Source organism: Macaca mulatta, chromosome 19 (genome assembly GCF_049350105.2).
Source record: "Macaca mulatta isolate MMU2019108-1 chromosome 19, T2T-MMU8v2.0, whole genome shotgun sequence".
Lineage (NCBI taxonomy): Eukaryota > Metazoa > Chordata > Mammalia > Primates > Cercopithecidae > Macaca > Macaca mulatta.
The window spans coordinates 20,227,634-20,242,405 of record NC_133424.1 but is presented as its reverse complement, the minus strand read 5'-3'; the positions used below and the strand labels follow the sequence as shown (position 1 = coordinate 20,242,405).

Genomic DNA, 14,772 nt, shown 5'->3' with positions numbered 1-14,772 from the left:
TTCCACTGTGCTGGGTGTGGGAACATTTTTATAACTGACAAGCGGCTTGTGGCAACCCCAGAGCTGGTGCTTCTGGACAAACCTCCACCCCCTACCTAAAAGGGCTGCTCCCTGGTGTGCTGGAATTGGGGCCTTGAGCCTGATCCAGCTTTGAGGGTCACGGAGGGAGCATCCCCCAGGCCCCTGGCCTCTGGTTCGCCAGCCCCAGAGTATTAGAATTTTGGTTGGAATCGGACAGAATATCAGGCCTCCACTAGGGGGCGCCATGGCTCCAGCGGGGCCCTGGTGGTTTCAGGGCTCTGAGAGACAATCTGGGCAAGGGAATCAGCGGGGTCGCGGGTTGTGGGAGCTCCTGAGAGGGGCTCTCCGGGACGGGTGGATTCTGCAACCATTCAGGGAGGAGGGGGCTGGGGCTCCGTGGGATTCGGGGTAGCACAAATATCTGGGAGGGAAACTATGGCCTAGATGAAGTCTTAGGATGCCCAGTTCAGGGGCACTGCAGCCTCCAGTGGTCGCTTAGGGGGCCCTGGCCCGACCCAGTTTCAGGCGGCTCAGGTAGAGGAGGTCACTATCAAGGCTTCCGGGCTACGGGGGCGTGGTCCGGTATGGGGGCGTGGTCTCTGCTGGGCGGGGCGACGCGGAACCCGGGTGGCGGCAGCTGCGGCGGCAGGAAATCGGGGCTCGGCCCCGCCGGCGCGCGACCCCATCCCCATCCCGGTCCCCGCAGAGCGATCCCCGGGCCCAGACATGGACACAGCAGAGCCGGGTAGGGGGTTGGGGATCCGGGAGGGGTCTCCCCCAACCATCTCCTGCTTCCTACATTGAGGGGACACGCTTGTCCCGCTCCGTCCCGAAAGCCAGGAGAGGAGTTCCTGAATGGGAAGGACCCAGGGATCCTCCATTGTGGGGAGCCCTATGCCTGGAGGGGTTCGGGACGCCAGCCCTTGATTCCCCCTCCCGCTTTTGATCCCTCACCCCAGACGCCTGGGGGAGGGGGCCCAGGAAGGGGAAGTGGCTGCTTCTGCTTCTGATTTTTGTGATGGGGGCAGGGTGCTGAGGGAGAGGGCAACGCGGTGGGATCCCCACAGAGCTCCTCTATAGCCCTGGGGAGCCGGCAGTGCTGGTCTGGGCCCCCTAGGAGAGGGGGCAGGGGGGCAGCAGCAGAAATGTGGCAGGGTCCGACTTGGTGTTTCCGGCCGTCTTTGTGTCTGTGTTGTGTATGTGGAGTGTCATTCGGTCTTTATGTCCCTCACGGCTTCAGTCTCTCCATGTGTGTTTCTGCCTCAGGCTCTGCCTGGCTGTCCCTTGTGTATTTCCATCTGTCTAGCCTGGGTCCATGTGGTTCCATTGTGAGGCCGGCTCTCTTCTCCGAACAGCCTGGTTGCATCTGGGGCATCTGTTTTGTTGGTTTGCTTCTGGGTGCAGGCAGACCCAGGGTGTGGGTGTCTCTGTTCCCCGAGCAGCTGTCTCTGGTCTCTGGTGGTGTGTGAGTCCATCTGCCTGCCTCAAGTTGGCCCCAACCAAGCCCTCCTACTCCTCTCTTTCTCTCTCTCTTTCCCTTTCTCTTCCACCCCCTCCAAATGAGACTGGTTGAGGTGCCGTGGGTGGAGGGAGGCAGTGGTTAGCCCATGTATTACACTCCCCTCCCCCAGGGCTCCCCCCGGCTCCTGAGGGCAGGAAGAGGTACAGTGACATCTTCCGGAGCCTGGACAACCTCGAAATCTCACTGGGGAACGTGTGAGTCTGAGCCTGGATCGCCCCCAAATCCTGCCAAGATGCCCCAAGCCCCTAACCATTTAGGTGCCCTGAAGTCCCATTTGGAACCTGTAACATCTGGACCTACATACCTAATAACCAGAGAAATCTAGGATGGGAGCCTCCAAAATGCCTGGGTATCCCAAAAGTGTCCCCCTAAATAGACTGGAAATCCCCAAAGTGGTCCTAGAACCCTACATATTCTTGTAACCCCTTAATACATTTGCGATCCCTATAATCCCACTCTATGAACCCCAAAGTTACCAGGGGCCCTTCAGACCCTTTTTCAAGTCCCATTTTAAAAAAACTCACCTGATTCCCCCAAAACACCATTCTTCAGACCTCCTAGATACAAGAGATGCCACAGAGGTGATGTTTGCCACAAACAACCCTAAGGTCCCCAGCACCCCTGGGCAGGACAGACTGGGTGTAAGGTGGCATCCTGACACATCTTTATCCCCCAGGACCCTTGAGATGCTGGCTGGAGACCCTCCACTCTCAGAAGACCCAGAACCTGACAAGACCCCCACAGCCACTGCTGTGAGTGGGGAGTAGGGGAATAGGGAGGAAGGCCTCAGGCAGAGGGGGCCTTAGGAAGGCCAGGTCCCTGCCCTGTTTGCTTCTGAATACTGTCTCCCTCCCCCACAGACCAACGAAGCCAGCTGTTGGAGCGGCCCCTCCCCAGAGGGTCCCGTACCCCTCACAGGTAGGGGGGTCTGGAGGCCAGGACAGTGGGGACAGAAAGCAGTCTTTCCTTCAACAAATCACCACTGACCCCCTCTTCCATGCGAGGCATCGTTTAGGTTTTGGGAACATGGTAGTACACACAACAGATCTCAGTCCCAGCCCTCAGGGAGACCCCAGGCAGGGTGGAGGCTGAGGTAGGAGGTTCACTTGAAGCCAGGAATTCGTGACCATGCTGGGCAACAGTGAGACACCATCCCTACCAAAAGAAAAAAAAAATGTTTTAATTAGCTGGATGTGGTAGTGTGTGCCTGTAGTCCCAGCTACTTTGGAAGCTGAGGCTGGAGGACTGATGAAGCCTAGGACTTTGAGGCTGCAGTGAAATATGATCGTGCCACTGCACTGCAGCCTGGATGACAGAGCAAGACCCTGTCCAAAAAAATCAAACACAGGCTGGGTACAGTGGCTCACGCCTGTAATCCCCACACTTTGGGAGGCTGAGGCGGGCAGATCACCTGAGATTGGGAGTTCGAGACCACACTGACCAACATGGAGAGAGCTCGTCTCTACTAAAATTACAGAAAATTAGCCAGGCGTAGTGGTGCATGCCTGTAATCCCAGCTATTCAGGAGGCTGAGGCAGGAGAATCGCTTGAACCTGGGAGGCGGAGGTTGTGGTGAGCTGAAATCACGCCATTGCACTCTAGCCTGGGCAACAAGAGCAAAACACTGTCTCAAAAAAATAAATAAATAAAATCAAAAATCAAAACCAAAAAACAGTGAATCTGTAAAATTGCAACCAGGACAAGTGATCCCAAAGCAGCATTTGGGGAGCTGTGAGGCTGTAGGACAGGGGCCACTGGTCTGGTCTGGGGGCTTAGGGAAGACATCCATAGCAGACTAGGGTGCAAAGGTCAGAGGTCCATCCATTTTCCCCAGGGGAGGAACTGGACTTGCGGCTCATTCGGACCAAAGGGGGTGTGGACGCAGCCCTGGAATATGCCAAGACCTGGAGCCGCTATGCCAAGGAACTGCTTGCCTGGACTGAAAAGAGAGCCAGCTATGGTGAGGACCCCTTCCACCCAGCCCCAGGCACCAGGCAGTCCCCAGACCCCAGCTAGACCCAGAGCCCTGCTCTCTCTTCCCCCAGAGCTGGAGTTTGCTAAGAGCACTATGAAGATCGCTGAAGCTGGCAAGGTGTCCATTCAACAGCAGGTAGTCATCACTAGACCCCCCAGAGAGCCCAACCCCCACTAGAACCTCACCCTTGCCCCCTACAGATCTTCAGTATCCTCCTACACCACTCTGTCTCCCCCAGAGCCACATGCCTCTGCAGTACATCTACACCCTGTTTCTGGAGCATGATCTCCGCCTGGGAACCCTGGCCATGGAGACAGTGGCCCAGCAGAAAAGAGACTACTACCAGGTGAAGGAGCGGGACGGAATGTTACAGAGGGTACCCTGCTGTCCTTCCTCCCAAGGCACCACTACCAACATCGCCATTTCACTGATGAGGAAGCTGAGGCCCAGGGATGCTCGGGAACTTGCCCAAGGTTACCCAGCAAAGATTCAAGCTGGGCTTCCTGTGTAATTGCAAAACTTCACTTTACTTTTTTTCTTGAGACACAGTCTCTTGCTCTTTTGCCCAGGCTGGGGTGCAATGGTGCGATCTCAGCTCACTGCAACCTCCGCTTCCTGGATTCAAGCAATTCACCTGCCTCAGCCTCCTGAGTAGCTGGGATTACAGGCGCCTGCCATCACACCCGGCTAATTTTTGTATTTTTAGCAGAGATGGGGTTTCACCATGTTGGTCAGGCTGGTCTCCAACTCCTGACCTCAAGTAATCCACCTACCTTGGCCTCCCAAAGTAGTGGGATTATGGGTGTGAGCCACCACGCCCAGCCAAAAACTTCGTTTTTGTTTGTGGGGAGGGGCACGAGGTGCTGAGTGTTCTCAGGAGGAAAGCCTTGGTGTCTCTGCTTCCAAGCAGAAGGGATGGGGTGACTTGAGACTTCTGGACACAGGGGTTGGGGAGAGCAGGTCTGGAGGAGACCCCAGGAGGAGAATACTGACTCAGAAAAGGGTCCAGCCAGGCACAGTGGCTCACGCCTGTAATCCCAGCACTTCTAGAGGCCAAGGAGGGAGGATTGCTTGAGCCCAGGAGTTTGAGACCAACCTGGGCAACACAGTGAGACCCCCCACTCCCGTCTCTACAAAAAAAAAAAAAAAAGTTTTTTAATTAGCTGGGCCTGGTACACATGTCTGTAGTGCTAGCTACTAGGAGGCTGAGGCTGGAGGATTTCTTGAGGCCAGGAGTTCGACTAACCTGGGCAACACAGTGAGATCCCTGTCTTTATCTACCAAAAAAATTTTATTTATTTATTTTATTTTATTTTATTTTATTTTATTTTATTTTTTGAGACAGAGTCTCACTTTATCATCCAGACTAGAGTGCAGTGGCATGATCTCAGCTCACTGCAACTTCCACCTCCCGGGTTCAAGCGATTCTCCTGCCTCAGCCTCCCAAGTAGCTGGGACCACAGGAGTGTGCCATCACATCTGTATAATTTTTGTGTTTTTGTAGAGACAGGGTTTCACCATGTTGGTCAGACTGGTCTCGAACTCAACTCCTGACCTCAGGTGATCTGCCCATTTTGGCCTCCCAAATGCTGGGATTAAAGGCATGAATGAACACACCTGGCTAACCAAAAAAAAAAAAAAAGAAATTGTTTTTTGAATTAACTAGGCCTAGTGCACATGCCTGTAGTCCTAACTAACTGAGAGGCTGAGGCAGGAGGATTGCTTGAACTCAAGAGTTCAAGTTCAATGCTGCAATGCTGCAGTGAGCCGTGATTGCCCACTTGCACTCCAGCCTGGGCAACAAGAGCAAAACTCTGTCTCAAAAAAAAAAAAAAAAAAAAAAAAAAGACTCCAGAGGCGGCAAAGCACATGGCGCAGGAATGGAAGGACTGGGTGGCTGCTTCTGGGGTCGCCCTAAGGCAGCGTCTCCATCCCCATCCCCAACCCTTGCCAGCCCCTCGCCGCCAAACGGACTGAGATTGAGAAGTGGCGGAAGGAGTTCAAGGAGCAGTGGATGAAGGAGCAGAAGCGGATGGTGAGGCTTGGAATGGGTGGAGGGGTAGGCTAAGAGAGAGGCCTGGACGCTGACGTTCTCCTCATCGATGATCCCCCAGAATGAGGCGGTGCAGGCACTGCGGCGCGCCCAGCTGCAGTATGTGCAACGCAGCGAGGACCTGCGGGCGCGCTCCCAGGGGTCCCCTGAGGACCCGTCCTCCCAGGCCTCGCCGGGACCTAGCAAGCAGCAGGAGCGGCGGCGGCGCTCGCGGGAGGAGGCCCAGGCCAAGGTGGGCACCCGGCCCCGAGCCTGTGCAGCGCTTTGGCTCCCCCTGCCCTCTGCTCTCGCCCACACGCGCCCCACCCCGCCCCTGGCCTCCGGTTTCCCCAGGCGCTGGAGGCCGAGACGCTGTACCAGGCCTGTGTCCGCGAGGCCAACGCGCGGCAGCAGGACCTGGAGATCGCCAAGCAGCGAATCGTGTCGCACGTGCGCAAGCTGGTGTTTCAGGGGGATGAAGTGCTGAGGCGGGTGAGGCCCATCTCCAAGGCCATCCCCCCCTCACCCCGTTGGGGCCCCGACTGAGTGCCCCGCTCCTCGCCCCTAAGCCACCCTGGGAACACCAGGACTAGGCCATTTCCCTCGACAGCCAGTTCCCGCCCCCAGACCCATTGTCTCCGCTCCACCCCATGAGATCCTGTCCCCTGGATGACCAGCCCCTGCTCTGACCACGCCTGGGTCCCCTGGCCGACTGCCCTAGTTCCTAAGCCGCCCAGGTGCGTCCCAAACCCTGACCCCGCCCCAGCTCTGGCCCTGCCCCCAGGCTCCCAGGCCCCGCCCCTCCGCAACCTGGTGTCTCCACCCGGCAGGTGACCCTGGGTCTTTTTGGGCTGCGCGGTGCGCAGGCGGAGTATGGCCCCAGTGCCTTCGCGGCCCTGGCCGAGTGCTGTGTGCCCTTTGAGCCGGGCCAGCGCTACCAGGAGTTCGTACGGGCGCTGCGGCCCGAGGCCCCGCCGCCCCCTCCGCCCGCCTTCTCTTTCCAGGAGTTCGTTCCCTCCGTGAACAGGTGGGTCACTGGAGCAGGGAGTTGGGAACGAGCCCTGGAATCGCGATGCCAGGCTGTTGGCACCGCAGGCTGGGTACTCGAGGTCAGAGAACGCAAAGCCTTAGTGGAATTTAGTACTCCAGGCTCTCGGGGGTCTTAGGAGGCTGAATGGGTTGTCCCAGTCCTAGGGGCAGGGGCAGGAATTTGGGGCTACTGTACTGCAGGGGCCACAATACCCATGGGTGTCAGGGCCTGCAGACCCAAGTGCTTGGAGTTGGTACCTAGACATGATGCCTGGGTGCCATCACCACAGGCCAGTTTCCTGGGATTCAAACCTTCAAACCTCTGTTTTCTCAGCTCCCCTCTGGACATCAGAAAGAAGCTCTCTGGGCCTCTACCTCCAAGGCTGGATGAGAATTCAGCTGAGCCAGGCCCTTGGGAGGATCCGGGCACAGGCTGGCGCTGGCAAGGTGAGTGCAATGAGGGCCGGGTGGGAGTGGTGCCAGGAGTTCATTCCACCCACATATAGGTGGGCTACAGGAGTGGGGTTTGGGAGCAAGGGACCATCCTTATTGACCTGTCCCACCTAGGGACTCCAGGCCCCACTCCGGGCAGTGATGTGGACAGCGTGGGTGGCGGCAGCGAGTCTCGGTCCCTGGACTCTCCCACTTCCAGCCCAGGTAGGGATAGGACCTGGTCCTGACCCACACTCCACCTGTGACCATCCTCCACCCCCTGGTCAAGCTCTGACCCTCAATCTTTATCATTTCACCTCTGACCTACCTGACACCCCTGACCTATTTCCTCAACCTCTTTTTTTATCTTTTTAAAAATTATTTATTTGTTTATTTGAGACAGAGTCTCATTCTGTCGCCCAGCCTGGAGTGCAGTGGCATGATCTCACTGCAAACTCCACCTCCCAGATTCAAGCAATTCTCCTGTCTCAGCCTCTGGAGTAGCTGGGATTATAGGTGTGTACCACCACACTGGCTAATTTTTGTATTTTTTAGTAGAGATAGGGTTTCACCATGTTGGCCAGGCTGATCTCGAACTCCTGACCTCAGGTGATCCACCTGCCTTGGTCTTCCAAAGTGCAGGGATTACAGGTGTGTGCCACTGCGCCCGGCCTTTTCTTTCTTTCTTTTTTTTTTTTTTTGAGACAGAGTCTTGCCCAGGCTGGAGTGCAGTGGTACAATCTTGGCTCACTGCAACCTCCGCCTCCCAGGTTCAAGCGATTCTTGTGCCTCAGCCTCCCGAGTAGCTGGGACTACAGGTGCCTGCCCCCATGGCTGGTTAATTTTTGTATTTTTAGTAGAGACAAGGTTTTGCCATGTTGGCCAGGCTGGTCTCAAACTCCTTGCCTCATGTGATCCTCCTGCCTCGGCTTCCCAAAGTGCTGGGATTACAGGCGTGAGCCACCGCGTCCGGCCTATTTCCTCAACCTCTTGATCCAGCTTATGAACCACACCCCAGGCTGCTGACCCAATTCTCCAACCCTTAACCACTGACCTGTCCAATCCCCCTCCTGACCTCTGACCCCTTAGGAATTAGTGGGTAGTTCTAGAAGCCCTAAAAACTAAGAGTGCCTCCACAGCCCAGGAATCTCCCATGATTCCTCTGACCCCAGGCGCTGGCACGAGGCGGCTGGTGAAGGCTTCGTCCACAGGCACTGAGTCCTCAGATGACTTTGAGGAGCGAGACCCTGGTGAGGCTGAAGCAGGGTAGGGCAGGATGGGACAGGGCAGGGCAGGAGGTGGACCAGGCACCCCTGACCCTGTCTCCCTGCAGACCTGGGAGATGGGCTGGAGAATGGGCTGGGCAGCCCCTTCAGGAAGTGGACGCTGTCCAGCGCGGCTCAGACCCACCGGCTGCGGCGACTGCGGGGCCCGGCCAAGTGCCGCGAATGCGAAGCCTTCATGGTCAGCGGGACGGAGTGCGAGGAGGTGTGGCCCGGGCTAATGACCAAATGACCTTTGCTGATCCCTGATCATCTCCCTGACCTGAGCTTCCTACAGCCTTTCTGCCCCCGGGACCCTAACCTGATGTCTCCCATGAGCCCCCATTCCTTGAGGATCCCTGTAACCTTCTCTTCCCCTACTGGTCCCCAATGACCTCCCTGTCCCTGTGACCTTCCCTGCAGTGCTTTCTGACCTGCCACAAGCGCTGCCTGGAGAGTCTCCTGATCCTCTGTGGACACAGGCGGCTACCAGCACGGACACCCCTCTTTGGGGTCGACTTCCTGCAGCTACCCAGGGACTTCCCAGAGGAGGTACCCTTCGTGGTCACGAAGTGCACGGCTGAGATAGAACACCGCGCCCTGGATGTGCAGGTGCTGCCCTGACCCTTTATCATCCCCAGAAGTGTGACCGAATCAATGGCCTGATCACGAACCGGGCATCTGTTTCTCACCCTCACCCTGCAGGGCATTTACCGGGTCAGCGGGTCCCGGGTCCGCGTGGAGCGGCTGTGCCAGGCTTTTGAGAATGGCCGAGCGTTGGTGGAGCTGTCGGGGAACTCGCCTCATGATGTCTCGAGTGTCCTCAAGCGATTTCTTCAGGAGGTGGGTGCTCAGGACACTGAGGGGAACGTGGGCAGGGGCCCTCCACAGCCCACCCACACTCGTGTTGCGCCCTCCGTTCCACCCCCAGCTCACCGACCCCGTGATCCCCTTCCACCTCTACGACGCCTTCATCTCTCTGGCTAAGACCTTGCATGCAGACCCTGGGGACGACCCTGGGACCCCCAGCCCCAGCCCTGAGGTTATCTGCTCGCTGAAGACCCTCTTGGTACAGCTGCCTGACTCTAACTACAACACCCTGCGGCACCTGGTGGCCCATCTGTTCAGGTGTGCATGGGTCCCTGAGCCTTGAAACACGACCCTCTTCCCTGGACATGCAACTACTGACTACCTTGGCTGACCCCTGACACTGACCTCTGGCCTTTGACCTGTGTTTTCTGAACTCTGAACCATAATCCATGATTCATAACCTTGGGTACTAATCCCTGACCTCCAGCTCTGGATATGTGGTTGCTGGTCTCAGACGACTTACACCTGTGACATGGGCAAGTCACCACTAGGCTGGCCTGTGGGTCCCACCCTTACCCTCAGACCAATGACCTTGCACCCTGTACCCTGACCTTTCTCTTCACACCATCCCCAGGGTGGCTGCACGGTTTATGGAAAACAAGATGTCTGCCAACAACCTGGGCATTGTGTTTGGGCCAACACTGCTGCGGCCGCTGGACAGCCCACGGGCAGCCGGTGCCATCCCTGTCACCTGCCTGCTGGACTCTGGGCATCAGGCCCAGCTTGTGGAGTTCCTCATTGTGCACTACGAGCAGATCTTTGGGATGGATGAGCTCCCCCAGGCCACTGAGCCCCCGCCCCAAGACTCCAGCCCAGCCCCTGGGCCCCTCACAGCCAGCTCCCAACCGCCACCCCTGGACCTTGACCCGGACTCCCAGCCCCCAGTCCTAGCCTCGGACCCCGGCCTGGACCCCGGCCCAGACCCCCAGCCCCACAGTGCCCTGGAGCAGCATCCCACAGCCACACCCACCGAGGTAGGAACCCACTGGGCCCACAGCCATGGAGAGGGCCTTATCTCTGTTCAATTCTCTTACCTTCTCTTTCATCTTCCTTCCTTTCCTTTAAAAATTTCCTTCATTCTCTTCCTCCCTTGCTCATTTAACTTGTGTTCATTCTGGAAGGAATAGTGAGGAATGAGCAGTGGGCAGTGATGATGTAACAAGAGGGAACAGCCCTGCACAGGTACTAACATGGGTGATCATTCATTCCTCCAACAGAATATTTATTTATTTATTTATTTATTTTTAATTAATTTATTTTTTTGAGATGGAGTCTCGCTCTGTCACCCAGGCTGGAGTGCAGTGGCACGATTTCAGCTCACCGCAAGCTCTGCCTCCCAGGTTCACGCCATTCTCCTGCCTCACCCTCCCAAGTAGCTGAGACTACAGGTGCCTGCCACCACACCCAGCTAATTTTTTTGTATTTTTAGTAGAGATGGGGTTTCACCGTGTTAGCCAGGATGGTCTCGATCTCCTGACCTCATGATCTGCCCGCCTCGGCCTCCCAAAGTGCTGGGATTACAGGAGTGAGCCACCGTGCCCAGCCCCAGAATATTTATTGAACACATACTATGGGCCAAGCATTGTCATAGGCACTGCAGATACATCCATGAGCTAAATATCCAAAGACCCTGCCCTCTCAGTGCCTGTGTTTCAGTGGGGAAAGGCAAACCATAAACATGACACAGTCAGTTATCTGAAATGTGATGAGGTGATGATGATAAGGGTAATGGATCATGCAAAGGTGGAGTAATGGCGGTGGCTCACACCTGTAATCCCAGCACTTTGGGAGGCTGAGGCAAGCGGATCACCTGAGGTCAGGAATTCGAGACTAGCCCGACCAACAAAGAGAAATCTGTCTCTACTAAAAATACAAAAATTAGCCAGGTGTGGTGGTGTGTACCTGTAATAGGAGGCTGAGGCAGGAGAATCGCTTGAGCCCATGAAGCAGAGGTTGTAGTGAGCCGAGACCACGCCACTGCACTCTGGCCTGGGCAACAGAGCAAGACTGCCTCAAAAAAAGAAAAAAAAAAAGTGGGGTAAGACACATGACACCAGGGAGCAGCACAGTGGGAGGTGGAGGGCAGTTTGTAGCACTAAGTAGGATGGTGGGGGCAGGTCTTAGAGAGCAGATGGACTTGAGCAAAGACTGGAAGGACGTGAAGGAGTGAGCTGGCCACATGGAGCTCAGATGAAGGGTGTTCCAGGCAAAGGGAACAGCCAGTGCAAAGGCCCCGAGGTAGGAGCGTGCCTGGTGTCTTAGGGCTCAGCCCCACCCTGTAATGAATGAGGGGAAGGTGGTATGAAGTGATACCAAAGAGGAGTGGGCCCAGGTGGCTCTGCCAGCTACCCCGACCTTGCATCTGCTATTCACAGGATGTGGACCACCACAGAGCACCTCCTATGCATAGGGCACAGACCACCACTGAATGCGCACCTGCTATGCAGGGGACACTGTAGAGACTTCCTGTTGTCCTCTCCACAGTCCTGAGAGGTAGATAGTATTAGTGAAAATCCTTTACAGATGAAACAACGAAGGCTCTGAGCAGTTAATGACCCTAAAAGGGGACTGTAAGCAGTTGGAATCTTTTTTTTTTTTTTTTTTTTTTTGGAGACAGAATCTCACTGTGTCGCCCAACTGGAGTGCGGTGGTGCGATCTCGGCTCACCACAACCTCCGCCTCCTGGGTTCGAGCGATTCTCATGCCTCAGAGACAAGGTTTTGCCACGTTAGCCAGGCTGGTCTCAAACTCCTGACCTCAAGTAATCCACCCACCTCAGCCTCCTAAAGTGCTGCGATTATAGGCATGAGCCACCGCACCCGGCCGCAGTTGGAATCCTTTATTTTTTTAGACAGAGTTTCATTCTTGTTGCCCAAGTTGGAGTGCAATGGCACCTCCGCCTCCTGGGTTCAAGCGATTCTCTTGCCTCAGCCTCCTGAGTAGCTGGGATTATGCACCACTACACCCGGCTAATTTTTTTTGTATTTTTATTTTATTTATTTATTTATTTTTTGAGACGGCGTCTCGCTCTCTCGCCCAGGCTGGAGTGCAGTGGCGCAATCTCGGCTCACTGCAAGCTCCGCCTCTCGAGTTTACGCCATTCTCCTGCTTCAGCCTCCCGAGTAGCTGGGACTACAGGCACCCGCCACCACGCCCAGCTAGTTTTTTGTATTTTTCTTTTTTTAGTAGAGACGGGGTTTCACCATGTTAGCCAGGATGGTCTTGATCTCCTGACCTCGTGATCCGCCCATCTCGGCCTCCCAAAGTCCTGGGATTACAGGCTTGAGCCACCGCGCCCGGCTTTGTATTTTTAGTAGAGACGAGGTTTTTCCATGTTGGTCAGGCTGGTCTCAAACTCCTGACCTCAGGTGATCCGCCCACCTCGGCCTCCCAAAGTGCTGGGATTGCAGGCATGAGCCACCGTGCCCGGCCTGGAATCTTTAATAAAGGTCACCAGTCTGGATCCAGAGCTCAGCTGTGAACCAGGAAGACAGCAGCACCCGCTGCTCTGGATTGCTAGAACAGTCCATGCCCAAGGCCTGTGCTGCTGGTATCTTGCTGCATCTGCCATTCCTGAGAGCAAGGATCTATCCTGCAGCAGCCCGGAGCTGGGAAGCAGCTGCTGGTGAACTGTGGGTGTCTGAGAGCTGGAATGGTTCATGAAGTGCTCGGGACAGTGTCTGATGTGTAGACACTGCCAACCATTTAGCTAAGGATGGAACAGTAAGGTTGGTAAGGTTGCAGAGAGCAGCCCAGGATGGTAGTTCAGAGGTGCTATCTGGTCCTAATGTGGAGAGGGCTGAGCCACTCCCTGGGCTGGCTGTTTGCTAAAAAACGATTTTCTCACCCTCATGGAGCCCACGGTCCAGACTCAGTGAATGACACTGCTCTGTGCTGGAAGGGCAAGCAGTACACTTATTATTATTTTTGAGACGGAGTCTCATTCTGTTGCCCAGACTGGAGTGCAGGGGCATGATCTGAGCTCACTGCAATCTCCACCTCCCAGGTTCAAGTGATTCTCCTGCCTCGGCCTCCCTAGTAGCTGGGATTACAGGCATGCACCACCACACCCGGCTAAATTTTGTATTTCTAGTAGAGACGGGGTTTCACCATGTTGGCCAGGCTGATATCAAACTCCTGACCTCAGATAATCCACCAGTGCTGGGATTACAGGCATGCACCACTATGCCTGGCCAAGCAGTACACTTATAAGGGCATCGTCTATCCCCAAACACCAAAACTGCAAAGGATGACAGGTGCACATTCAGTGCTGGTCCATGCCCTGTGCATAGGAGGAGTTCAGTGGTGGTCCATACCCAGTGCATAGTAGGTGCGAAGTCAGGGGTGGCTGGCAGAGCCACCTGAGCCCACTCCTCTTTGGTCTTACTTCCTACCACCCTTCCCTCATTCATTACAGGGTGGGGCTGCGTCCGAACACACCAGGCACGCTCCTACCTCAGGGCCTTTGCACTGGCTATTCCTTTTGCATGTGCAGGAACAAGCCCTCAGCTCTCTAGGAATCTCAAAGAACTGAGATTTTAGTGTTGGGGTCGGTTTCTCCCTGCAGATCCCAACTCCACAGAGTGACCAGAGAGAGGACGTGGCTGAAGACACCAAAGATGGGGGAGGGGAAGGTGAGTATGTTAGGGAGAGGCTCAGGAGTTCTGGGGGTGCCTTGGCCCCAGGGTGACTTGGCTAAAAGATGATTCCTGGGGGGGATATCCAGAGAACTTGGGGGTACTCTGCACTGACCACCCACCCCACACACAGTGTCCAGCCAAGGCCCAGAGGACTCACTCCTGGGGACACAGTCTCGTGGCCACTTCAGCCGCCAGCCGGTGAAGTATCCCCGGGGTGGTGTGAGGCCTGTAACCCACCAGCTGTCCAGTCTGGCCCTGGTGGCTTCCAAGCTGTGTGAGGAGAGCCCCATCACATCAGTGCCCAGAGGGAGTTTGCGGGGGCGGGGGCCTAGCCCTGCAGCTGCCTCCCCTGAGGGCAGCCCCCTGCGCCGCACCCCGCTGCCCAAGCATTTTGAGATCACCCAGGAGACAGCCCGGCTACTCTCCAAACTGGACAGTGAGGCTGTGCCCAGGGCCACCTGCTGCCCGGACGTCCAGCCTGAGGAAGCCGAGGACCATCTCTGACCACCCTGGCACACTAAATAAGGAAGAAGCCCAGATTGTGAAGACGGACGCAATCTCCCTACCTCCCACCACCTGGTGGCCAAACAGCCTGCCAGGAGTTCAATACTGGGAGAGGTCCAGAGGGTTCCTATAAGGAAAAACTATTTAATACATGGCCTATGGGAGGCCTAAAACCCTTTCGGGGGCAATGTCCTGGAATCCCCCAACTGGACACAGGTCACTGCCAAGCATCAGGGCCACTCAGGCTCAGAGGTCACTCAGGGTCAATACTCAGGGTCAATACAGGTTATGAGATCCTGGGGGTTCACCCTAGTCTCCCACCCCTGGGACAGGGGTGCTTTTGCTACTTTGGTTGTGGTCACTCCCCACACCTCCCTGCCCCCTTCATGGACTCGAAGTGACCTTCCTGGAGGAGGTGGGCAGCGCAGACTCCACATCCTGGTGGTGCCTGGGGTCTGATGGCCTCTAATAAACTCTGTCCTGTA

The 14,772-nt window shown here is 56.0% G+C and overlaps 1 protein-coding gene and 1 long non-coding RNA gene across 5 annotated transcripts; one reads left to right on the top strand and one right to left on the bottom strand.

The window, feature by feature from the left end:
• Positions 1-637: 637 nt before the first annotated feature.
• LOC144336899 (uncharacterized) lies at positions 638-4,808 on the bottom strand. The gene is made up of 2 exons (XR_013409321.1): positions 4,292-4,808; positions 638-2,912 (listed from the first exon to the last, which is right to left on the bottom strand). It is a non-coding gene; the product is annotated as an uncharacterized LOC144336899 (long non-coding RNA).
• Positions 638-14,772, top strand: GMIP (GEM interacting protein). Of its 4 annotated transcripts, none has more exons than XM_015123400.3 (21): positions 638-766; positions 1,653-1,737; positions 2,220-2,295; positions 2,404-2,461; positions 3,378-3,503; positions 3,589-3,653; positions 3,757-3,864; positions 5,473-5,553; positions 5,633-5,803; positions 5,905-6,042; positions 6,381-6,577; positions 6,914-7,026; positions 7,156-7,236; positions 8,184-8,261; positions 8,345-8,499; positions 8,697-8,885; positions 8,979-9,116; positions 9,205-9,401; positions 9,718-10,117; positions 13,711-13,777; positions 13,914-14,772. In XM_015123400.3, exons 1-21 carry the CDS (start codon positions 748-750, stop codon positions 14,285-14,287), a joined length of 2,916 nt encoding a protein of 971 aa, XP_014978886.3. In that variant the 5' UTR covers positions 638-747; the 3' UTR covers positions 14,288-14,772. The 4 variants fall into 4 exon arrangements, with proteins under 4 accessions (XP_014978886.3, XP_001115784.5, XP_002801190.4 ...); XM_001115784.5 differs by having other exon boundaries at positions 7,147-7,236; XM_002801144.4 differs by lacking the exon at positions 8,184-8,261.

Bases quoted from the DNA above. Each gene is read 5' to 3' on its own strand.
- GMIP (XM_001115784.5), top strand. The intron at 2,296-2,403 runs GTGAGTGGGGAG...CCTCCCCCACAG, and splicing joins AGACCCCCACAGCCACTGCT to ACCAACGAAGCCAGCTGTTG. The intron at 8,886-8,978 runs GTGCTGCCCTGA...CTCACCCTGCAG, and splicing joins ACCGCGCCCTGGATGTGCAG to GGCATTTACCGGGTCAGCGG.